The sequence below is a fragment of the Chiloscyllium plagiosum genome, unplaced genomic scaffold, assembly GCF_037043375.1.
Source record: "Chiloscyllium plagiosum isolate Xiang-an unplaced genomic scaffold, Cpla_swu_hap1 HiC_scaffold_19, whole genome shotgun sequence".
Lineage (NCBI taxonomy): Eukaryota > Metazoa > Chordata > Chondrichthyes > Orectolobiformes > Hemiscylliidae > Chiloscyllium > Chiloscyllium plagiosum.
The window spans coordinates 62912280-62938190 of NW_028270157.1; the positions used below are offsets into that span (position 1 = coordinate 62912280).

Consider the following 25911-nt stretch of genomic DNA (forward strand, 5'->3'; position numbering starts at 1 on the left):
GCCACTCCACTTTCAAGGAGCTATGAACCTGCACTCCAAGGTCTCTTTGTTCAGCAACACTCCCTAGGACTTTACCATTAAGTGTATAAGTCCTGCTAAGATTTACTTTCTCAAAATGCAGCACCTCGCATTTATCTGAATTAAACTCCATGTGCCACTTCTCAGCCCATTGGCCCATCTGGTCCAGATCCTGTTGTAATCTGAGGTAAACCTCTTCGCTATTCACTACACCTCCAATTTTGGTGTCATCTGCAAACTTACTAACTGTACCTCTTATGCTCGCATCCAAGTCATCCCCAGGATTTCCAGTTCTGCTAGCACTTTATCGCTCAATCAACACTGTTAAAAATAAATTATCCAAATACTATTAGATAGTTGCATTTGGGATTTCACTGTGTGCAAATAACCTATCTGAACAGGTCGATTAGAAAAATAGGTTAAAGAAAAATATGAGAACCTACCTACTAAGGACCCCTTGTGGCACAGTGGTAGTGTCCCTAACCTTTACGTGGGTTCAAGTCCCAGAATATGATCGAAAAGTTATGGGCACATTGTCAATTCAACGTTATTAAATGACTCAGGTAGAGTTATGAACCAAAGATAGAGTTTGTGTGTCTCAGTTCTCTTCCTGTTCTTTCCCATTCACAATGAAGGGCTCAAGAGGTCAATGTTACTGCCGCTACCACATAATACCAGATATGGACTGGGACAGAAGTGCCAAAGGAGTCAGACTGCGCACTGCGCTATAGTCAAAAAGCAAATGATCACCTTTGGTAGGCAGTGTTTTTAACATGTAATCTACTTTCTAATCAATGCTATCTCACACCTCTGAAGCAGGTGGGATTTGAACCTGGGCCAGGGGTAGGGACATTATCACTGTGCCACAAGAGAACCCTTAGTAATTCACCTCTTATATTTTACTTTAACCTGTTTTTCTAATCAACCTGTTCAGATATGTTATTGCACACCCCTGGGGCAGGTGGGACTTGAACCCAAGCTTCTCTGAATTCAGGGGCGGGGGCACTACCACTGCACTACAAGAGTGCCTTTAGTAGGTAGTCTTTTACTGTGAAAGTTTTACCTCTTTGAGCTGTGATTAACTCTCACCTCTCAGTCTGAATAGTCCTGGTTCAAAGCATTGCACTAGAGATTTGAATGGTGGATTTGGGCTCACACTCCAATGATAGAGGTGCTGTCATTTGGTTGTGACTGCTCAATAAGGGTCTATCTACCCTCCCTCTCAAGCAGAGGGACTATCTGTAGAAGTGCGGGGTTATCATCCCCAGGATTTCCAGTTCTGCTACCACTTTATCGCTCAATCAACACTGTTAAAAATAAATTATCCAAATACTATTAGATCGTTGCATTTGGGATTTCACTGTGTGCAAATAACCTATCTGAACAGGTCGATTAGAAAAATAGGTTAAAGAAAAATATGAGAGCCTACCTACTAAGGGACCCCTTGTGGCACAGTGATAGTGTCCCTAACCTTGACCTGGGTTCAAGTCCCAGAATATGATAGAAAAGTTATGGGCATATTGTCAATTCAACGTTATTCTGAGGAGAAATTGTCTGTTGCCTGCCCATAATCAGAAAATGACCCTGCCTAACTACACTTCATTGTTACTTGTAGGTTTCACTTTCTGGGTTGGATCCGAATGTCGAGAGATCCTGAACCTGTGCACTGTAGGGAACAGTCACTAGCTGTGATTTTGCCTCAAGTGAACGAGTAGTGGTTAGAGGGTGTGGTCCCTGTTGCTTTTGCTCCTGAACTTGGAGGTTCTCCAGCTTGGAAAGAGTTGAAGATTGTTGTTTCAGCTGTGTGTGTGCGTGTGTGTGTGTGTGTGAATGTGTGTGTGTCTGTGTGTGAATGTGTGTGTGTGTAAGAGACAGAGACGATGCTTCCATCATGAGCAACATTTAGGACATCTAGATTTTAAAAAAAGGCCATAGTTTTTGGCCTGGGACCACCCAGATAGGCCACACAGATTGAATCATACAATCCCTACAGTGCAGAAAAAGGCCATTTGACCTACTGGGACTGCAGTGACCTTCTGAAAAGCATCCCACCCAGACCTACCCCCATCCTTGTAACTCTACATTTCCCATGGCTAATCCACCTAGACTGCACACCCCTGAACACAATGGGCAATTTAACATGGCCAATCCACCTAACCTGCACATCTTTGGACTTAGGGAGGAAACCAGAGCACTTGGAAGAAACCAACAGGGAGAACATACAAACTCCACACAGATAGTCGCCTGAGACTGCCCCTGGTACTGTGGGGCAGTAATGCTAACCACTGAGCCACTGTGCCATCCTGTTCAAAGACTTCAAAGATTGCCTAGATCCTGAAGCCTGGCTGGGAGGTTGCTGGGTGCTAGGGAGTGAGACTGTCTGGGAAATGCCTCTTCATTGACCTTAACGACCCATTCACTTCATTGAATTGGCTCCTCCCTGCTTGTGGACAGGGAGACCTCCTCGACCCAACCCTACCTCTGGGAAACTCGTTGGTGGAATGATGCAAGGAGCCCCCAGCACATTTGCTAATGGTGCAAAATTTCACACCCACCTCTGTGCCAAATAATTCAAAATTTCAAAAATTCCTAGAGTTTCTAATGACTAACTTAGAGTATAATCATTAATCCTCAAGCCAGGATACCCACTAGTGACAAGGTTTAACTGACCGGTGAATGAGATGTGCAAAAACATCAGTCAGAATGCAATATGCAGCCACACCCACAAGCCACAGATATTGGTGTCTGAAGATATCTGAGAAACACTTGATCCATGCAAAAAAACATGTTGCAAATTCATTGCACATAAGACTACGAGACCACCACACCTCGTCTGTAAGTTGAATGCAAACACTCTGTTCCAAAATGATGTCACTTTGATTTACAAAATATTTTCCTTTCTAAGTAGCTGGAAAGTAACGGATCAAATCAGCTCTTGGTCAGGTTTTTAAAAACTGATTGATTCTGACCAACTTATGATCTTCTGGTCACTCTAGACAAACCTATTGGCCACTTTCTTGACTGATCATACTTAAAAGATGAACTGTTGGGAAAATCTTCGAAACATCTCTGCATGGAAAATTCAACTTGGAAGTTTTTTATTTAAAAGGTTTGTTGAACTAGAGAAATTAATACAGAAAAATATATTACACAGCTGAAATCTGCGAGGCAGTGGCCTTTGAACAAAGTGCACAGAGGACTCGTTTAATAAGGAGGCAGAGGAAGACACACTAGGTGCCTGGAGATCAAGGTAAAAATGGACTGATCTGTTTCGAGGGTTAATTTGATTCACGTGATTCTATTCTAAACTTGAGTGCAACCCTCCACCCAGGTTAAACACATGGAATTGTCAAACACTGATTCTGGTGTTGAGAGTCTATAAGTCCACAGTCATAAAAGGAAGAGGTGGCATCAGTCACTAATTGCATGGATTTTCTTACTTCATTGGAGACAAAAACACTGCAGATGCTGGAATCCACAGTAGACAGGCAGGAGACTGGAAGAACACAACAAGCCAGGCAGCATCAGGAGGTACAAAAGTCGACGTTTAGGGTGTAACCCTTCTTCAGGACTGGGGGTGGGTCTGTGGGGAGCTGCAGATAAAGGGGGAGGCAGGGGGCAGGGTGATGAAGTGGGGATAAGTGAAGACAGGTGGAGGGTACGACCTGGTTGGCCAACGGGAGGAATGAATCCGGTTGGTGACAGGGAGCAGCGGAAGGGAGGGGGAGGGGCTGGGAAGGGAGTCGGGGATGGGGAAGGAGGTTATTTGAAATTGGAGAACTCAGTGTTGAGTCCTTCGGGCTGTAGGGTGACCAAGCAGAAGATAAGATGTTGTTCCACCAGTTGGCACTGGAGGAGGCCGACGATGGTCATACCGGAAAGGGAGTGGTTCGGGAGTGGTAGGAGTGCCACCAACCGGATTCATTCCTCCCATTGACCAACCAGATTGTACGCTCCACCTGTCTTCACTTATCCCCACTTCATCACCCTGCCCCCTGCCTCCCCCTTTATCTGCAGCTCCCCACAGACCCACCCCCAGTCCTGAAGAAGGGCTACACCCTAAACATCGACTTTTGTACCTCCTGATGCTGCCTGGCTTGCTGTGTTCTTCCAGCCTTCTGCCTGTCTACTTCTCTTACTTCATTGGCACAAGTCTCACATGTCTGAGATCAGTGACCATTCAAATGCGCACAGTATTGGTTTAGCTAAATTACACATCATTGAGTGTAAAGTGTAAAGAACTGAGGAAGATATACAATTATATTGCACTTTATATGACTTGGGACATTCCAAAGCAACTTAAGCAATTTACTTCCTCGGTGCTGCATTGGGAATGACACGGATTTGCTGCTCTCCAGAGTAAGCATGACCTCCTGACTCAGAGGCAACAGAGCTACCAACTGAGTAAAGGCTGACACTTTATATCACCTATACATTTACCACCCAACTAAACTGAGGAGGTTATATTCAGCAAGAGTCAGTCAAATGCCTTGTGTTTTCCTTCAGAGCTCTTAAAGTTGTAACTTGGCCACTCGAAAATTGATACTGATGGTCAAAATAGCAAAAAATAAAAGGGAATACCAAGCTCCACAAACAAAGAGAACAACTCTGAGCAAAATTTATACAGGTTAATGCAGTAAACTTTCAAAATGAGTTGAGTCATGGTTAAGATAAAAAGATAGGTCTGAATTACGGTGCCTCATCAATACTCTTGAACTCCAAAGACAGTCTTCCCTGTCTCTTCATGACAATATCCAACTGCTTCTCAAGCAGATGCTGTTAGGTGTATCATTCTCTCCCATTCACAGGATATAAGTAGCTCTGAGGCACCCATGTGACAACTCAGAGTCGTTGTCTTTGATGCTTGTGCTTGTCACTGTGACAGTGTATCTCCAATGGTGTAAGATAGTGTTTTGTTTTGCCACAATACGGATTTTGCACTGTTTTATACTGCATGTATTGTTAGGGCCATGATGAGATGGTGACTGAATCAGGCAAACTATTCTCTGTCAAATCATTAAACAGATCTGTAAATATGGACTGTATGCAGCACATGGTCTAACATATCAGATGAAAGCACATTGACAGTATCAGCCAAAGATTTTGAAGTTCCTGTGATCTGTAGTAATAAGTGCAAGATGAGATACTGGACCGCGAGTAGATGGATGACTCTCGAGAGCACCCCACACCAATCCCCTCACATTTGAACAACCTCCCGCCCTAGCCAGTCCCCCACTGTACTCCATGATCAATAACTCCAGAACTCCGCCCACTGTTCCCCCTCAAACGTGACCTACCTCTCCTGGCAGTGCTCTTCCATCCAAGGGGTCCAGGGGGATGGTGCCTTGGCAGCAGCCCAGACCTCTGTTGCCCAGCTCTGGAGCTGTGGCCTCTGACTGACCAGATCTTCAGGTGGGACGACCGGTTCCAGGATCTGAACTCTGACAGAAAGCCCAATGGAAGCCAACTGGCTCCTTAATCCTCAGAAGGTTTGGCAGGCTTCCTTACCTCAGTAGACTGCTAGGTTCAGCTTCTGGAAATGCTCTTAAGTCAGAAAATGGGAAAATCTCAGCCTTGGAGTGGGTATGTCCACCCTGTTCCAATTTGCACCTTGCTTTCCACAGGGGGCTGCCTGGGGTGGATTTTTCACAGGACACAATTACCTCTTGGTGGCTCAGTCAAGCAATGGCTATTCAGCTCTTGCCAAGATCAACTACAGACTTGTCCAACTTGCTTGTCCAACTATAGGCTGCAGCAGGGACTGACTCTCTCTCAAACAATGTCCAGACACATTTCCAGCAGTGAGCTGGCTGAATAATTATCAGAATGGATGATTCATACAAGATTCTGGTAAATCCAAAATTTCTGGGGACCATGTTGGCACCCATTTGCCGCCTGCTCCTTGATCAACCAAAATAGCTTCGCACGACTCACTCATTGGAAAAACTCACAATGCAGCATGTGTGAGCACCCCTCCGAAAATTTTGTCTCTGTTACATAGTACACACCTTTGCATGATCGATGCCGAAAATTGACTCAGGAGCGTACCTTTTAAAGAATCCTGAAAGAACTGCACTTCATCAACATCAGACCTGCTCACAGTTTACAACATATGGAGTGGGTTTGAATCTTGATTTTCCATTCTATTCAGTGTTACGATGCAAGACTTCAAGTAAAACGTGAACACTTGCCTATAGCTGGAGGTCAAGCGATACAATATTAATGTGGAATATAAGTAAAGTGTGAAAAGTGCGGTTTGATGCCATACCTACTGGGATGATGGATATTACACAGCAGCTGGAAATAATTAGATTCTCTTGCAGATCCTGAGGAAACACTATTGCACAGTTTTGCAAAAGAGCCAAAAGAATGGTTCTGAAAGGCTCAGACAGTTGTGTAAAAGCAGGCAAAGAACGCCTTTATCTCACAGTCTTAAAACTGAAGGCAAATTTTGACACATTTCTGGAAAAACAAAATTACCCTGGCATTTTTCACATAGTTTTCGCACTTTCAACAGGTACAATAAAAACAAATTCAAGAACAAACAGCGTCTCAACACTGGGGTTTGTACAGCGTGTAACTGGAAAGGAACATTTGTATTGGATTGGATTCCGCTGTCCAAGCACTCTGGGATTTTGCCTGTAAAATGGCTTGCCGCAGACATAGCAAATTGACGTCAATTCTTGCCACCACTGGTGAGCTTTAGAGAAAACCTGGAGAACAAAATAACTGAGCCAATATGCTGTTTTTGAAAAGGAGTTGAGTTTTACCAGGTAAAAGGCTAACGCATTCAATAGGAATGTTGATTGGACACAGACCACTCAGGAACGGTGTGAGGGCACCATCCACAGGGATTGTATCTGGACACACTCTTTGAAAATCCATTTAATTCCAGTAGCGCAACATCACAGGCCCAAGCAAGATGCAATCTTTGAAGATACTGTAGAAAAGAACCATAAAGTGAAGCTCCAGTTTCAGAGAAGTGGACTGCATCATGAGAACTCAGAAGCTGGGACTCTTTGGTCGACTTACTGGAAATATATGTTACCATATACAATACCACATGGTGCACTTTATCAAGGAGAAGTCATGAAAGCAGGACAAGGCAAAATTGACTGAAACTGGAGGACAGTCATGGTTAGAAGTCTGGAAGAAAGCTTACCTGCAAAGAATAAGCAACACTTGTGTGAACACCCAGTAAGATTTATGTTGCAAACACCACTGTATTTTTGGAGGTTCTGATGAGGAAACTGGAGTTTTCTTCCCCAAAATGATTTATTTTGGATTGGCAGAAAATCGCCCTTCCTGTGCTTGGGAATGAGGGCCTCACCCCTCCCTTATCAATCAGCCACTTCCCACACTCAACCTCAACAGAAAGGAACATCCATCAACTTACCTTTAGAAATTTTGACCGAATTCACTGCTCCATCTCCTCCTTCACCATACGCCCGTATTTCCACAATGTAGTCTCCCTCGTCGTGGATTGGTATATTTATGTTTTGTCGGACTGTCTGTAACAGCGTACTGTTCACTGTGCCAGCTCTTCTGTAGAGCACCTGAAAGCACAAAATCAAACTTCATACAACGTGTAATGATTACAAAAATGTATGAGGTACCTGGCAGTCTGTGTTTGTGTTTCTCATCAGATTTACATGGTATCTATCAGCTGGCTGCTATTTGCTGACAATCTCATGGATTGTTGGTTGTTCCTACTCACTGACTCTTTCATGTTGATGAGAGTTCTCCTCTAATTTCATGTCTAACTCTGCCCTTTCATGCCTTTTTCCAATTCCTATTGTTCATCAGACCCATCTTCTGCTCCCTTGGCCCGGTTCCCACAAACGCTGACCATCTAACATATATCTGTGACACCCCCACGTTCACTGATATTGCAAACAATCCCCTCTGCTTCATGCTGGCTACCTTGACTTCAAAGCTGTCATCAACTTCTAATCAAGAAACCTTAAGTTTAACTCCTCTGCCTTTGCAAACTACCAAATCATCCACAATTTCCTTTTCCTCTTGCAAACTGCTCTTTCTTTGAACATGTTATCACCTCCATGTCCATCTTTTCCCTTACTCCGCTTTGAAACACGAAATTTCAGGTTTCTCTCCCTGATACAGCATTCGGATGTCTTTATTAAAATCAAAAGTGACATTCGCTGTAACTGGAAAATTAACTCTTCTCGTTATCCTAAACCTGTCAGCAGTCTTTATCATGGTTCTGCACCATCCACTTTCATTGGTTCCTGTGCATGGTTCCAAGACTGTTTGCCCAGTTGAACCTGAAATAACTCCACAGAAGCCGGAACCCTCGTGGGCAGCACGGTGGCACAGTGGTTAGCACTGCTGCCTCACAGCGCCAGAGACCCGGGTTCAATTCCCCCCTCAGGCGACTGACTGTGTGGAGTTTGCACGTTCTCCCCATGCCTACGTGGATTTCCTCCGGGTGCTCCGGTTTCCTCCCACAGTCCAAAGATGTGCAGGTCTGGTGAATTGGCCATGCTAAATTGCTCGTAGTGTTAGGTATGGGGTAAATGTAGGGGAATGGGTGGGTTGCGCTTCGGCGTGGACTTGTTGGGCCGAAGGGCCTGTTTCCACACTGTAATGTAATCTAATCTAAAAAAACCCCATCACCAAATCCCCTTTATTTACATGTGCATAGTCCTTGACATTGATCCGGCTCCCTCAGAGCCAGCTTACAGAGTGAGCAGAACCTCTGACACTCCTGATTATATCTGTCAGCCAGGGCTCCCTGATAGGACCAGTTGAACGGCCCCAATCAGGGAACTCATATTCTATGAGATCCACCTGGCGGAGGTCCACTGTGGTTCTCAATGAATCACCGTAATGACTGCATTGACTGTTCCAGCCATGTTACCATTGGAGACTCCGAGCTGCCACCAACTAAAAACATCATTTCATTTTCCAACTGTGCATTGACAGCAGTTCTGTCTACCTCACCATTGCTGCTCTGTTTTGTTGTGCAACGTGTCTGGCACTTAGTATTGGCTGCATTGGGAAATTGTGAAAGTACAAGCCATTGTCTTTGATGTCTCCATTCCCTGGCTACCAACTCTCACCTCCTCCATCGCGACTGAGAGATGGTCTTTTTTGCATGCCCATTTTATTACCTCACTGTAAAGGACGTTTTCAGCTGCATCGGTTCTGGAATTTCCTACAAAACCCTCCACATCTCTTTCTCTTTACAATGCTTCTTAAAGGCAACATCTTTGAGCAAGGTTTGAGTTGCCTGCATTCATATTCTATACTTAGATTTTGAAGTTGTGGCCAACAAGGCTTCTTTGTCCCTTTCGTCCTTGTTGATATTAAAAAAAATCTCCACAGAGCCTCTTGCCATTTGTGTGTGTTTGTGTTTGGGATTAAGGGGATATAGATAAAACTCTGAATTACAGTTCAGATATCAACAGTGTTTGGCAGATGTGGATACTGCAGATGCTGGAGATTAGAGGCAAGATTAGAGTGGTGCTGGAAAAGCACATCAGGAATGTTGAAGGGCTCTTGACCGAAACATCGATTTCCCTGCTCCTCGGATGTTGCCTGACCTGCTATGCTTTTCCAGCACCACTCTAATCTTGACACTAACAGCAGTGTTTGCCATTTGTTTTAAGAATGCGATCCATGCTATAATTAACAGATTATTTTCAGTTAATTAAAGAAGGCTGGTGAATTGATCCTTCTTGATGTTAGCAGAATCAATCGGTCATTTTGGTGACTGTCGGAACACATTTACATGAATGGGGTAACTGGAGGAGTTGTAGGGCTGATTATTACACATTCCTCCCAGCATATCAGCAAAGTGGAATACTCCCAAAATCTTTGCATTAATGCAGCTCCAAAATCATTCAAAAAGCTTGGCATCATCCAGGACAAAGCAGATCTCTTGATTGACAGCCCACTTCAAATCTTCATTTCCTTCACCACTGGTGTCCAGTGACAACTGTGTCTTGCCAGATACAAGCTGCACTGCAGTAACGCACCAATGGTCCTTTGACAGCAATGTTTCAAGCTCATTACCTTCACCATCTAGAAGTACAAGGTAGTAAGACACACCATTACCTGCAAGCTCCCCTCCAAGTCAAACATCATCCTGACTTGGAAACAAATGCCGAATCCTTCATCACTGCTGGGTCACAATCCTGGGACTCCTTTGTGACAGCATTGTGGATGTACCTACACTACAAACACAGTTCTGGTTCAACACGTGTCTAATGTTTTTCATTGGCAATTAGAGATGGACAGTGAGTAGTGGCCAAGTAAGTGATGCCCACATCCATGAAAGAAGAAAAGGATGTTCAGTCTGTCAAGATGCTTCACACAGAAAGAAGTAACAAGCAGCTTTGCCTGTAATACAGATTGACGGAGCAATTTGGGGATAAGCACTTATCGTCAAAAACACTGCCAATGGCTTTTTGTAATATTTACTTCAACCATAATAACTGTAAAGAAGGTTTCAGTGAAGTTCTATTTGTAACTGTAAAAATTCTGGAGAACATAACCTGTTAGTTAATATTGAACAATCCTTCATTGTTTATGTGCACTTAATTGACTTTTGAAAGAAATAAGGCTATTTAATCTTTGGAACCTAGGGTGCTACAGACAAGAAGACGGCGTAACTATGAACTCATTCACTTCAGCAGGGCTTTCCAAAATATCATGTAATCTAGGAGATTGTGATTTTTATTCTTCAGCTATTTATTCACTGAGGGTTTCCACTGGTCAATTTTCAACTTTGCATTTACATGCAGAAGTCAATAAAGAACAAATTCCCTTGGAATTCAATGGCTGAACTGTTGGGCTACAGCGTCTGGTGCACAATAAGCTTTCTGAAAGAGTTTGAAGTGATAGAATACATGTGTCTCACCCCCTTGAGGCCTGTTATGGTGAAAACCTCTGGCATTATGGAGGGTAATTATGGAGTCGAATCAATAGATTGTGGAGATTCTGACCATACAACATTAAGCTGCATCACAGATGTATTGACAAAATTTCAAAGCCACAACGTGGGGGTCTGTAAATCCTGTAAACAAATTCCTGTTCAACAGCCAGCTGATGGATTTTTAATCATAGGAAATCAGATTTGCCGACTCTGTAGATGAATCGACTACTGTGTTTGACAAAGATAAAGCAATTCTCTTCCATTCCACTTGGCGGATGGTAATTGGATACATTGTCCAATATTAATGATGGTAAAGTGAGGTTTATAAACATGACAGGATCATAATGTGCTGGATGCGTTTGTGTGTGTGTGTGTGGTGGGGGGGGATGATGGGCAGTTTGGTGGTTGAAGGGTGCTGATAGTGAGGCATTGTGCACATCAGATCCCTGCCCTTCTTTCTGCCACGGTGATACAGTGTTCCACAAGGGAAATCTTGTCAGAATTCACAATTCTGTATGCTTGAGTGTGTATTATTTCAGCTGTCTCAAGCTAATAAAAAACATTTTCTGCAAAAGGAGTATTATTTTGCTTTGAATATTCAACACCATCCAATGGAGGTTAGGTTAGGGCAGCCCTGCTAATATATCAATATTTATAGGGAGCCCACTGGGACATTCTGATATTTGTGAGGGGGCCCAATATTTGCAAGTGAGGTGGAGGAGTGGGGAATAGGGGAGGTGGGGGTGGGGGTGGGGGTTAAGGGTTGGGCTCTGGTTAGACTCCCAGGTCAGAGAAAGGAAGATGACAGAATCTTATTTTGCCAAATTTGGAAAGGTTTGCATAGTTAGTGTTGTTGTTGTGTGGGAACTCATTTGGAGTTTCGAGAAGGGAATGCAGCACAGACATAGAATTGTGAAAGGTGGTACCCGACTGCTTCCTGACACAACCAGAGTGGTGTGGTCATGTTGCTGCAGTGGCTGGTTCACAGTATGAAGCACGCTCAGTGACCTGACTGGGGCTGATCTCAATAGTTCAATTGAAGAGAATACGGAGTCAGTGCACATTGCCCAGAGTGGCTGGTGTGTTGAAGAGGATTAGATTAGATTAGATTACTTACAGTGTGGAAACAGGCCCTTCGGCCCAACAAGTCCACACCGCCCCGCCGAAGCGCACCCACCCATACCCCTACATTTACCCATTACCTAACACTACGGGCAATTTAGCATGGCCAATTCACCTGACCTGCACATCTTTGGACTGTGGGAGGAAACCGAAGCACCCGGAGGAAACCCACGCAGACACGGGGAGAATGTGCAAACTCCACACAGTCAGTCGCCTGAGGCGGGAATTGAACCCGGATCTCTGGCGCTGTGAGGCAGCAGTGCTAACCACTGTGCCACCATGCCGCCCACAGAGTGTGGAACACCAGCACACATCAGCGAATGTCAATGTTAACAGAATAACCACCCTCCGATTGGTTTATAATCACACCAATGGTAAAGGATGGCTGTTTGCCAGCTCACCAGACAAAATGTGGCAGAAAAGTCTTGCTGTAGAGGGCTCAGATGAAGACAGCAATGGGTCAATGTAAAGGAAGGTGCTGAATGGACCAAGTAGACTCAGATGTTGGCAGTCTGGGCTGGTCTGGCAGGCAGCCTCCTGCATTGTCAGTGATTGGGTGGGAACAGGCTTCAGCTTGACGAAGCAGTTGGCACAGGTTTTGTCCTCTCCAGAGCTTCTCTATGCCATCTCCTGGTTATCCTGCAGAGCCAGAGGCATAGCCAATGTAGCCCGTGTAGTTCTTGTATCCTTTCAGCTCACGGGACACCTACTTCTGTGACGATGTGGTAACATCCTCTAGTAAATGTAGGAAGTCACCAAAATCACCTCCAAAGACATCTGGAGCAAGTTGAGACACTTTGCGTTAGAAAAAGGTCGCAAAAAGGTATCTTTGCTGCAATCCAGATGTCTGTCCTTTCAATTATATTCCTCTCGGGTCTCCCTTGTGACTTCACACTTATTTCTTCATTATTAAACAACCCGAGTGTTGACTGGATCAGTGTTGCCCAAACTTGAGATCCTCACATCTCATCAGTCAGTTGTACGATGTGATGTTGGGATTTCATCCAATCAATGGCGCCACTCCAGAGCCTTGAGTCGACCCCAGTTTCTGATATTGGGATGCTGCACTGTGGAAGGTGCCACCCTTGGGAAGAAATAGCTTAAAGGTCACGTCTGCCCTCTCAAGTAAAATATTTTAGCATAGAATCGAATATCTTTTATTGTCAATTTACAGAAAAACAGGGGAAGTTTCTGGGTATCTTTGGTAAGGTTTGTCCCGCAGTCAACAGAACCTGCACAGCTAATCCTCACTGCTGTTTGGATGATGTTCCTCGGAAAGATCTGGCTGCATTTATTCCTGACATTGCATTCATGGCTCTGAAATACAGAGTCTTTGAGGACATGGAAGTCATTTATAAATCCCAAGTTCTTCTTTGGTGCACTTTGATTTGGTGACTTGGAGAGTTGAAAAATGAAACACGTTTTTACAACTTCAGGGGGGCGATGAATGAGTGGAGTTGACTGGAGCTGATCAGGCTTCAAGAATATGGATAAAGGCAGCTTGTTCACCAGACCCTGGGTGTGTCCAAGCCAGCTCAAGGACACCACCGAATTTCTTTCCACAATATAATCTTTTTTCCCTTAAAAAAAACAGACTTAATTTTCAACCTGTAATCAAACCCTGCCTTTCTGACTCCAATTCACTGCCGTTTGGTTTCATGACGTTAATTTTAATGAGAACCAAATAACTTTGAAACCTAAAGAGAAAATGCTGGAAATTTTGACAAAGGGTCAGTCAGACTCGAAACGTCAGCTCTTTTCTCTCCCTGCATATGCTGCCAGACCTGCTGAGATTTTCCAGCATTTTCTCTTTTGGTTACAGATTCCAGCATCCGCAGTAATTTGCTTTTAACTTTGAAACCTACTTTGAACAAGACATTGTTCCATGTTCTCATCCTGACTTGGGTTTACTTTCTTTGCCTGCAATCCATCATCTTGTTCCCAGTGTCACCTACATCAATAGGTAAGAGGTGCTTGAGGAATTATTTGTCACTGGTTGTTACATTCCCTCATTTCCTTTAGTTTACCAAGTCCAACTTAAACTGAAGCTCTCTGAATTTGCTTATTTCTCTAGTTTCTCTTTTGCCCCTCATGGCTTCCCTGAGTCCAGGCTTCTGTTGATTAACGAACTTCCTCTCCTGGTCTCCATGGCAACGGACGCTACTGATGGTTTTCTTCCTTGAGGTGTTTTCACTCCTTCAAATCTGTTGCCATCTTTTCTCTCCTCTAAAAGAGGAACAACTCTTGACCCTATCTAATGTTGCAAGCTTTTTGTCCGAGCATTGGTTTCTCTTCTAGTTGTAGCACTATTACCTCCAGTGTCCTTGGCCCTTCGTTCTGAACTATGTGCTGCTCATGACAACACTGCACACAAACATCAAGATATATTAGTTTACAAATGTCCTCTGATGACACCTCACCACTATCTCTCTTGACTCCTTCACTGTTGCTGAATTATCCAACTGCTTATCCAATATCCAGCACCAGATGAACAGGTATTTCCCCAGACCCAATATTATAGGGAGATGAGTCATTGTCTTTGACCCCAGCTATTAACTACATACCCTCACTACTGCATGGGAATGAGATTAACTTCATGATGTAGCAATTATGTCAGTCACATGATTAAATGTCAGACAGAGGGAGATAGAGGAAGGAGAGAAGGGAGTCAAAGTTCTAATCTACTATGAAGTTATTGTGTATAGATAAGGTTGTGAGTTAAAATCCAAAATGTGTGGTGCTGGAAAAGCACAGCCGGTCAGGCAGCATCCTAGGAGCAGCAGAGTTGACGTTCTGAGCATGAGCTCGTCATCCAGCACCACACTTTTTGACTCTGATCTCTCGCATCTGCAGTCCTCACTTTCTCCTTGTAAATGAAGGTATCTTGCAGTATGGTTCATGGACCCTAGCAACATTATTTCGAGACACTAAACAGAGTGAGACTCTAAACATACAAAATAGTTGTCGACTCCATCGCACTCCATGGCAAATGTCTGAGACTGAACTAAACCGTGGGATACCTTGGTGTCATACCTGACCCTGAGATGAACTTCCAATCATTTTTCCATACTGAGGTTAAGATCACCTATTTCCCCTCCGCAACAGTGCCCCTGCCTCAGATCTTGCACTGCTGAAATCTTCAATCTAATTCCCTCTGGACTTGACTATTTCACTGCTCTCCTGGTTGGTCTCCCCCACTGTCCCAGAGGTACTGCACACCTCTGCTATCGGTGCCCTTCTTTGTATACATTACTGTTGACCTACCCACCCTGGTATGCACTGACTTGTTAAGCAACAATTTGATTTTAAGATTCTCATAATTGTTTCACAGTAGTATCCTGGCCTTGCCCCACCCCTGCCTCTGCAACATTTTACATCCACAGAATCTTCTTCCAAGTTATTCCATGACATGCCCAATTCTAGCCTCTGAGCAATTCAATTTAAATTGCACCACTGTTGGTGGGGGCTGTGCCTTTAGTTCTCTTGGCCCCAAGCTCCAAACCTTGCTCCCAAAGCTCTCCATCTTCTTGCCTCCCATTCCTCCCTTAAAATTTCCCTCCTTTCCAACCTTCTGTCATCTGACCTTTGTATCTTGCAGTCAGATTTTGCTTCATAATACTGCCATAGCGGGCCTTGGGTTTTTTACAATGTTAAATGCAGGTTGTTGTTATTTTGTGCTCCACATGTTCGCAGTGGAAACAATGCATGAGTTTTCAGCAGAGTCAGCTCTAAGTGAGTGGTAGGTGGAGCCACTGCCTGAAGTATGCGGTCTGAGCCATTCTCACAGTTGGGCTTTATCAATGCAGAGTCACGCAGCATGGAAACAGACAGTTCAGTCATACCAGTCTGCGCTTGGCTCATTTCCCTCCAAACATTTCTCATTCACGTACTTATCCAAATGCCTTTTAAACGTGATAACTGTACCTGCATCCACCACTTTTTAGATTAGATTCGATTCCCTACAGTGTGGAAACAGGCCCTTCGGCCCAACAAGTCCACACCGACCCTCCGAAGAGCAACCCACCCAGACCATTCCCCTACATTCACCCCTGACTAATGCACCTAACACTATGGGCAATTTAGCATGGCCAATTCACCTGACCTGCACATCTATGGACTGTGGAAGGAAACAAGAACACCCAGAGAAAACCCACACAGACAGTTGCCCAAGGTGGGAATTGAACCCGAATCCCTGGCGCTGTGAGGCAGCAGTGCTAACCACTCATTCCACACATGAACCACTCTCTGTGTAAAACAATTGCCCCTCAGCATTCATCTACCTCACTGTGGCTGCGGGAATCGGCGGGATAAACAACAGCAAATCTCGATTCTTCCACGGAGTCATTGGGAAGGCAGCCTCGCAGTAAGATAAGGAGGAGAATGGAGGGGAAGAAAACTCCCTCGTAGCCAAGGCCAAGGCCGAAGTTATTCCGTTCGGCCACATATCTTACTCGTAGCTCTCCTTTGTACTGAGTTCCAAGAGGTCAGGAGCACCCCCCCCTCCTAAAACCTGGAAACATCAAAGAGATTATGGTTTCATGGAACCGGGCAGCCTTCCAGTTCCTTCTCAGATCGGCCATTCTTTGGTGTACAAGCTTGTTGGCACCCCATTAGACTGTGGGAGGGCCCCCAAGCCTGCAAGAGGAGCTCAGCTCGTATCTGGAAACGAGAGCCCCTGACTGATGTTTTCCCCTTGCCTACCCCAGGGACATTGAGACCCATTTGTAACCACCCCCACGATTACCCCTGCTGAGATCGGCTAACTCAACACAGATGAGAGGCAGTGTGGAACGCTGCAAGGTATTCAAACCCTACAAATGTAATAGGACTGAAGGACTTAAAGACTGAAGGAACTGGACGGATGGATGGAATTAAATCAAGGATATTAAGTCAGAGACAATAAAATGAAGAAGCCAGAAGGGGTTTTAAATTACAGGAGGGCCCTGGAGAGAATGAGGAAGGAAGGAATTCTCTAGTTGAACTGGACAGTATTCAGCAGAGTATGGAGTTTTTATTTTACAAGGACTGACAACCTGACTTCATTTCCTCTCAATAATCCGTGCATAATTAATGAATCCCCAGACATTCCATCACTACTGACTAATACTCAGTTAATTCTCTGATGTTGCTTTGTGAAATCGCTTGAAAAACAATCAGAATGAAATAATTTTCATTATGTTTGGTTTTGATAAGCAATTCCGACACAACTGCATCTCGTGCTCCGTGTACCGTTGGGAAGATCAGGCTCTGTCACGTTTTAGAAATATCTGCGGAATAAGGAGGTGCACTGAGCTGTGGGTCATTTATTGTGAACTTGGGTTCACAAGCAACGTGATGAGATCAGTGATTTAAGACTGCATTCAATGTTCCTCAGCCATCACCTGAAGTAGACTCCAGCAGGTCAACCTAGCAGCAGGCTGTACCTCCAGGACAGGAGATGTGGGAGTAAGGATGTACAGAAGTGTACATTTCAGGGTAGTGATTACTTGAACATTTGGTTTTGCTTCCTGTCAAATCAACCGTGATAAAATTTAACAATTTTTTCCACTCCCTTTCATTTCGTTCTGTGCAAAAGAGGAGCTTCAACCATCACCCAAGGTAGCAGGGTATATGAGTGGACAATTGAAATTGGTGCCTGTGTTGCTCCCAGGTCCTGATCTTTAAGGGCTGGTATAATGAAAGCATGGCATGGGAAATAATGTATTTTATAAATGAGATGCCCCACTCGGACGTTTTCTGGCTGTGAAGCTGAACTGTGGCTGACAAAGGAGACAGATGAAAGCGTACAATACAATGTGCTGAACTTTTGCTCAATGATTTGCCCCATTGAGAATCTTAATCAAAAAAAACTAAACAGTGGATAGGAGATAATGGAGTTTCAACCATTTGATTCACTTTTCGTGCACTTTTTAAAAAACTCATTACATACCTTGTAGCCCTCCACATTCGACTCATTGTCCAAAGGTGTGACTGCTTCCCAGGAAATCCTGAAGTAGGTACCAACCATCGCGGTGTCGATTATTTTTGGAGGCTTACTGGGAGCTGGAAAGTAATTCAATGAAACTCAGATCAGTGGCGCACAAAGGACAAGTCATATTTCAAAGGGGTAAGCAACGGCCACAACAGGAGTGCACTTTCTCCAAGATATTTTCAATTACATTTTGAATTAAGAGTACTTTAATAGGCCAATATGTGCAACTTAAAAACTGATGGGACAGCAATTGGAATATTTGGAAAATTTTTTAACTCTGTTTAGAAAAATCAATATGTGTTCTGTAAAATTTAATCCATTACAACAAATATAAACTACCAGGAGATGGATGCGCTGTAAATTCGGAGGGTGAAAACTAGATTCATTAGAATTAGACTTTTAGAAAGTTTGACTTGTGCCCATTAGCTGGGAATAACAATTACATTTGCCATTCCAAAATGGCAGCTGGAATTGAGCACACATGCAGGAGACATTTTGGTTCAGTAGTAACACAGAGTAAACTTTTGCCAGTACATACTGAGCAATTAGACCATGACACTAATTTGTGTTTTATTTTTAATTCATTAACGGGATGGGGGAGAACCTGGATAGGCCAACATTTATTGCCCATCCCCAATTGCCCAGAGGGCAGTTAAGAGTCAGCCACATTGCTGTGGGTCTGGAGTCACACGTAGGCCAGAGCAGGTAAGGATGGCAGTTTCCTTCCCGCGAGGACGTCAATGAACCATGTGCATTTTTCCAACAATTGGCAATGGATTCATGGTCATCATTTAGCCCCTTAATTCCAATTTTTTTGAATTATATTCAAATTCCACCATTGGCCGTGATTCGAACCAGAAAATGAAGTGTTTGATCCAGCTGATGTGATTCCTGGACAAGTCAGGTTCCAGACTGAAATCTAGCTTGACAGAGCATATTTTGTTTGTTTTTTTAAAAATTCAACAAGGTGATCCTTTATTGAAACAGATGCATATAATGTTGCAGATTTGGTTTTAACATTAAAACACAGGTTTATAATGCTGCTACTGAGCATCAGTAGTGGAGCGAGTGAATGTGTATGGATGTGGGGCCAATCAAACGGAATGTTTTGTACTGGGTGGTGTACTTGACTGTTGATTGGATCTGTACCCATCCAGGTAAGTGGGGAGTATTCTAACACATAGCGGTAAAAACAATGACTGCAGATGCTGGAAACCAGATCTTGGATTAGTGGTGCTGGAAGAGCACAGCAGTTCAGGCAGCATCCAAGGAGCTTCGAAATCAACGTTTCGGGCAAAAGCCCTTCTCCAGTATTCTAACACATGTCTAACTTGTGCTTTATAGATGGTGGACAGATTTTGAAAAGTCGGGAAGTGAGTAACTCGCAGAGTACTGCTAACCTCTGACCTGTCTTGCAGTCACGGCATTTATGTGGCAAGTCCAGTTCAGTTTCTGGTCAATAGTAAACCACAGGAGGCTGATAGCATGGTATTCAGTAATAGTATTGGCACTAAAAATCAAGGCGAGAGGTAGTTAGATTCTTTCTTGTTTGAGATGGACATTTCCTGGCACAAATGTTATTGAATTAAACCTGGATATTGTCCAGGTCTTCCTGCATTGGGACATGGACTGCTTCAAAATCTGAGGACTCATGAATGGTACTGAACATTGTGCAATCATCAACGAACATCCCCACTTCTGATCTTATAATGGAGGGAAGGTCATTGATGAAGCAGCTGAAGATGGTTCAGCCTAAGACACTACCCCGAGGAACCCCTGCAGCGATATCTTGGAGCTGAAAGGACTGACCTCCAACAACCACAGCCATCTTCCTCTGCGCTAAGTATGACTTCATCCAGTGAAGAGTTTTCCCACGATTCCCACATGACATGGAACTGAATCGAATTGGCTGAAGGATGGCACCTGTGATGCTGAGGACAACTGGAAAATGCTGAGGTAGATCATCCACTCAGATTGCTGCAAATGCTTCAGCCTCATCATTTACATTGATGTACTGGCTTCCCCATCATTGAGGAAAGGGATATTTTGTGTTCTCTCCTCCTCTAGTGCCATTTCAGAGGGCGGTTAAGGGCCAAGCAGATTGCTGTGGGTCCAGAGTCACATGTGAAGAGCTTTCCCACTGAAACGTCTGGTCCCCTTTCTGTGAGGGCTCCTTGTTGCAAGAGCCAATACCCACTTTAACCTAGAGCAGTTTTCATACTGTTTTCACACTGCAGCACTCACATTTTGCTGTCAGCTGGAATGATGAACAGATCTTGAACACCCAACCTCCTGGCTCACAAGTGAGAAAGCATTTATTCAGCCAAGCTGATACAATAGAAGTGGTGATGATAAACTGTAGAACAACCAACAGCCACATCTTCCGTAAAGGTGATGCTAAAATCTCACAACAATCAAATGATACATACGTGCTTTCCTTGTCGTGATTGCAATTTGTTGACTCGAAGGTCCAACTCCTGCTTTGTTGTAGGCCCTGACTTCTACATAGTAACGTGTGTGGGGTTTAAGATCTCGGACTCTGGCTGTGGTGTTAGTTCCGATTGTTCTTACTCGCTGAGCAGCAGCCTCGGTGTCAATGTCCCTTCGGTACCTGATCTGCAAAACAGAGTAGAAGCGTTTAGTTACCACATATGGTGTTGAAAGCACCACGGTTCAGTAAACTCGAGCAGTAAATGGCCCAACCTTAAAGCAACAGGGCGTGACAGGTTTTGAATTGAGTCTGCTACCTGGGAGGATGCTGCAAGTTACTGGGGATCAGGAGAGGCGTGGGTGTTTTTGGGGATGTTACAATTGGCTTTAGCATCATTGGGTTAAGGCAGCAGTAAAATCAAGCCACTGCAGATTGCATGTAGTGACTCCTGTTGGAAGGGCACGAGGGGGGTGAAAAGGAGGATAATCCTCATTTTAGGCCAGATTCAAGATTTGGCTGTTGCATTAGTTGTGGATCACACTGAGCATCAAACCTTCAGCAGCATTGTGACGTCAGCAGAAATACTGGAAAATATCTGCTGCTCTTGACTCTCCCTCCCTCAGCACAGCTAAACATGCTTGAGGCAACTGGAAAGGAGGAAGCCAGCAACACTTGCCCTTATACCTCCCTTTGATGCAACCCCCCAACTCAAACTGTCACAGCTTGGTGGCTCAGTGGTTAGCACTGCTGCCTCACAGCACCAGGGTCCCAGGTTTGATTCCAGCCTCAGGCGACTGTGTGTGTGGAGTTTGAACATTCTCCCCATGTCTGCGGGGGTTTCCTCCAGGTGCTCCGGTTTCCTCCCATAATCCAAAGATGTGCAGGTCAGATGAATTGGCCATGCTAAATTGCCCATAGTGTTAGGTGCATTAGTCGGAGGGAAATGGGTCTGTGTGGGTTACTTTTCAGAGGGTTGGTGTGGACTTGTTGGGCCAAAGGGCCTGTTTCCACACTATAGGGAATCTAGTCTAAAATCTTGAAACTTTTCCTCATGAACCATAATTTAAATCTAAGCCATTGTGCAGGGTACCAACAGGATCATTTCAGCCATATACTTTACACTCCGTCCAATATTAACTTCCACTGATCTAGCTATTTGGACAAGGTTAAAATGACCCATTAAGAGCACTGGAAACAGGAACATATGTCGCCTCACTAAAATCCGCTCTGCAATTTAATACGATCGTGTCTGATCCTTAACTTTAACTCTACTTTCCCATCCACACGTCTTATCCCTTGATTTCCTCAGAAAAAAACATCCATCTATCTCAGCCTTAAACATTTTCACTGATGGAGCATTCAAAAACCTCTGGGGCAGGTAGTATTCACATCCCTTTGAGAAAATAAATCTCTTATTGTTGTCTGACTTGGTTATCCCAAGACTCAGTGGCGTCTGGGATTCCCAGTCCAGGGGAAATGGCCTCTCACTGTCTATCCAGTCAAATTTCTTCAGAATCTCAATGAAACCCGAGAGAATACAGACCTGATTTACTCAAAATATTATATCACAAGACAATGCTCTCATCTCAGAATCCAGGCCAGTAAACATCACCTTCAATGTACTTGTAGCCTACATTAAATATGGAGTTCAAAGCTGTACATGGTTCTTGAGGTGTGGTCTCAAAGCCCTATAAAACTGTAACAAGACTTATTTTCTCTTGTACTCCAGCCTTCTCGCAATAAAGACCAACATCTCATTTGTCTTCCTACTTGCGTGCTGTACTTGCAAGTTAACTTTTCATGTATGAGTACATCCAAGTCGCTCTGAATATCAACATTTACAAGTCTGACACCTTTTAAAAGATGTTCTGATTTTCTATTTTTGTTGCCAAAATCGTTAACCTCACATTTTTCCATCTGGCATCTCAGTGCCCTGTCATTTAATCTGTTTATATCCATTTGCAATCTTTTTGCGATATCTTCACTTTGTATTTTCAATGATCTCAGATATCTTATTCTTAACCTCTTTGATTAAGACACTAATACAGATTATAAATAGCTGAGGTCCAAGCACTGATCCTTGTAACACTCTTCTAGTTACAGCTTGCTAATTTGAAAATGCCCCATTTATTCATACTCACTGCTTTCTGTTTGATAACTGATCACTGTCCATGCTTGTGTACCACTCCAACTCCATAAGCCCTAGTTTTATTAAGATTTTGTGTGGCACCTTATCAAATACCTTTTGCAACTTAACAACTGGTTCATTTTCATCAAACCCACAAGATAAAAAACACTGATAAATTTGTGAAACATGATTTCATTCTTGTAAAACTAAGTTGGCTTGTCAGATCACACTTTGATTTTCTAAGTACTTTGACAAGACTTCTATAGTCAGACAGTCAGTATTGTTCCAATCACAGATGTCAGGATAACTTGAATCATGATGGTACACTGGCAACCTTCCAATCTTTACATGAAATCACTGACTCATAGAATCCCTACAGTGTATAGAATCCCTACAAGGAGGCTGTTCAGCCCATTGGAGCATCCTACCCATTAGATGACCATAAACCTTTTTTTTGAAAAGGAGCAGTGTATTTTAGAAATTAGTAGGCACAAATTAAAATGGTGCACACAATGTGAACATCTCTCCAAATGCACTATCGACCCCATGACTGATCAGTGCCTCTATAGAGTTCACTAAGCCCATGCCCCAAAGACTTTGAGACATGGCTGCCTGCTTACGACACATGCCTTTGCTTGCCACATAAACAGCTGGCACACTGGGCAGCTGTGAGATTGACATGGCACATTGCCATGCAGCAACATGTCCACTCCCTTAACTGAGGCCTGAACCATCAAGGCAAGCTGTCTGATTGGGTATCTGCACTAATTGGCAAGACATGGCATAGCGGTAGGGAGCAAGCAGTTAGGAGCTACGTGTGTGTGTGAGCACTAAGTGAGCAAGCGAACAGCCCTGAGATGCAACTTGGTCCAATCCTTCAGCTGCGTGCTTGTCCTTGCACACTATGAGTCCTTGCCATTGCCTTTCAACCCTTGTTGCTGTTGTGCAAATCTGTACTCCCAGAGCAGCCTGCCACTGTACTGGAGAGCTGCTATGACGGTAGCGAGGGGTTGGCAAATGCAGAATACCAATGTTTGTGGATGAGGAACATTTCTAAGATAAAAAAGAGTGGCGCTGACAAGGCACAGCAGGTCAGGCAGCATCCGAGGAGCAGGAGAATTGATGTTTCAGATAGAAAGCTGAGTCAAGTTGTGGCAGGAACTCTTAATTGGAACTCACCACTCAGAGTCAAGAATCCTGCAGTGCCACTTGTCAACAGCATAAAAGATGGAGAGAGATTCTGCTGACATCAAGATGGGTTGCTCAGCTGATTTTGCCACAAATCTTGGAATAGTCCTCATTGCTCAGAAACCTAGAACATTCCACTCAGTTTCATTTCTGAGTTTTGAGGGTGTTATTGGGTTATCCCTAAATTTGTTTATAACCATTTAAATGAGACTTTTAAAACTGAGGTAAATGGCTCTGTGCATTAGAAACAAGGGTAGACAGAAAGAATGAAAAGTAAGCTGTAGCCTAGTAACAAGATGTCATAGACAGAAGCAGAAACAAGTTATTTTAGAAAGATAGAACCATTCAGAAGGTCAATCAGTTTATAGGTTTCTTTGAGAGAAAAAGCAGCTCTTTCAGAGAGCTGCAACAACAGCAGTGCAGTTTAGCAGTCTTCAAATAGTCATAGCATAAGGAAAGAAGTCCTGGGTAACCTAATGTCTGTAAGAGAAATGCTTCACAACCAGAAGGGTCTGGAAGAGGATTTGAGAAACCTGTGTTAAGAAAGAAGTGAGCTATGTGAATAGGAAAGCACGTGGCTCAAAGAAATAATTGCTACGTGAATGCAGGAATTTGCTAAAAAGATACCAATTATAGCCACGCTCACTAAGCAAGGAACTTTCAAGTGGAAACATGGTGACCCTTCGCTGAGTTTGAATATCTGTATGGTTGTTGCTGAGGGTAAAAGGATTGAATCTTTATCACCAATGCTTGTAAGACTATTTCAACCAAATACTGTATCATTCATGATCTTTCCTTTTGTGAGATAAACTTTGATGTTCTTTTGTGAAGGAGAAACTGGTAACCTCTTGAAAGCATGTTCAGTGATTGATCACCGCAAGAAACAAAGAGCAAAAATAAAGCTTTTGTACGATCAAGCCTTTGGGATTTGACTTGTCCGGTATTACCATCAGCTGGGATTGTAACAGGAGGGATTCAGAGAGAGCTGAACTGAAGTGCACTGACTATAAAAGTTGGGAAGTCATGTTGCGACTGTACAGGACATTGGTTAGGCCACTTTGGAATATAGCATTCAATTCTGGTCTCCCTGCTATAGGAAACATATTGTTAAATTTGAAAAGGTTCAGAAAAGATTTACAAGGATATTGCCAGGGTTGGAGAGTTTGAGCTATAGGGAGAGGTTGAAAAGACTGGGGCTATTTTCCCTGAAGCGTCAGAGGCTGAGGGGTGACCTTATAGAGGTTTATAAAAACATGAGGGGCATGGATAGGGTGAATAGACAAGGTCTTTTTCCTAGGGCAGGGGAGTCCAAAGCCAGAGGGCATAGGTTTAAAGTGAGAGGGGAAGGATTTAAAAGGGACCTGAGGGGCAACCTTTTCACACAGAGGGTGGTATGTGTATGGAATGAGCAGCCGGAGGAAATGGTGGAGACTGGTACAATTACAGCATTTAAAAGGCATCTGGATGGGTAGGAAGGGTTTAAAGGGATATAGTCTAAATGCTGGGAAATGGGGCTAGATTAATTTAGAATACCTGAGTTGGACCGAAAGGTCCATTTCCATGCTATATAACTCTATGACTGTGGTGAGAAATAGGTGGGTGTGGATTTTGAATAGATTAATGAACATACTCATTTGATAAGATGTTGCATGATGTACTTATTTCTTCCTTTTTATTTTGGAAATTACAAGCTAAATGTACTTTATAGCTGGATACTCATTCCCGACCACAAAGATACTTCTGTAGCGGTGCTGTGTTTTGCACAGCCTGAGACGGTCTCAAATAAATCTTCTTGTTTTCTTTGAATGTAGACATTAATGATGCAATACTGTGCCTATACACCGAGAATGAATTCACATACATCAAACATTTTGAGGTCTGTTGAGTGTTAAATTAACCTGAAGACACTTAACACAGGGCTAGATCACATTTTTCATGGAAGGTACTCCTATCACTGTTGCACCCTCTGGATAATTTTTCGTTAGCTCGCAATCCACAGTACAATAGCCTTTCTTCCAAGCTTAGCTAACAGGTCATGACATCACCTCCTCCACGGTCTATCTCTCACTCTCAATCTCTATTTTGACATCTAATGGTCCCAAGTTATGCAGAAAATCACCGTTGTTTTAGGGATGACTGACACAGTATGGGAG

The 25911-nt window shown here is 43.6% G+C and overlaps 1 protein-coding gene across 8 annotated transcripts in view; it reads right to left on the reverse strand.

Annotated features, from left to right (window-relative positions):
* LOC122559499 (contactin-1) overlaps positions 1 to 25911 on the reverse strand; it is a 771145-nt gene that overhangs the window by 72461 nt on the left and 672773 nt on the right. For all 8 annotated transcript variants that reach the window (XM_087997462.1, XM_087997461.1, XM_043709043.2 and 5 more), the window contains 3 exons: positions 20441 to 20627; positions 17970 to 18082; positions 7415 to 7574 (listed from right to left, as the gene is read on the reverse strand). In XM_087997462.1, coding sequence (XP_087853588.1) covers positions 7415 to 7574; positions 17970 to 18082; positions 20441 to 20627 — 460 coding nt within the window. The remainder of the gene's footprint in view (positions 1 to 7414; positions 7575 to 17969; positions 18083 to 20440; positions 20628 to 25911) is intronic.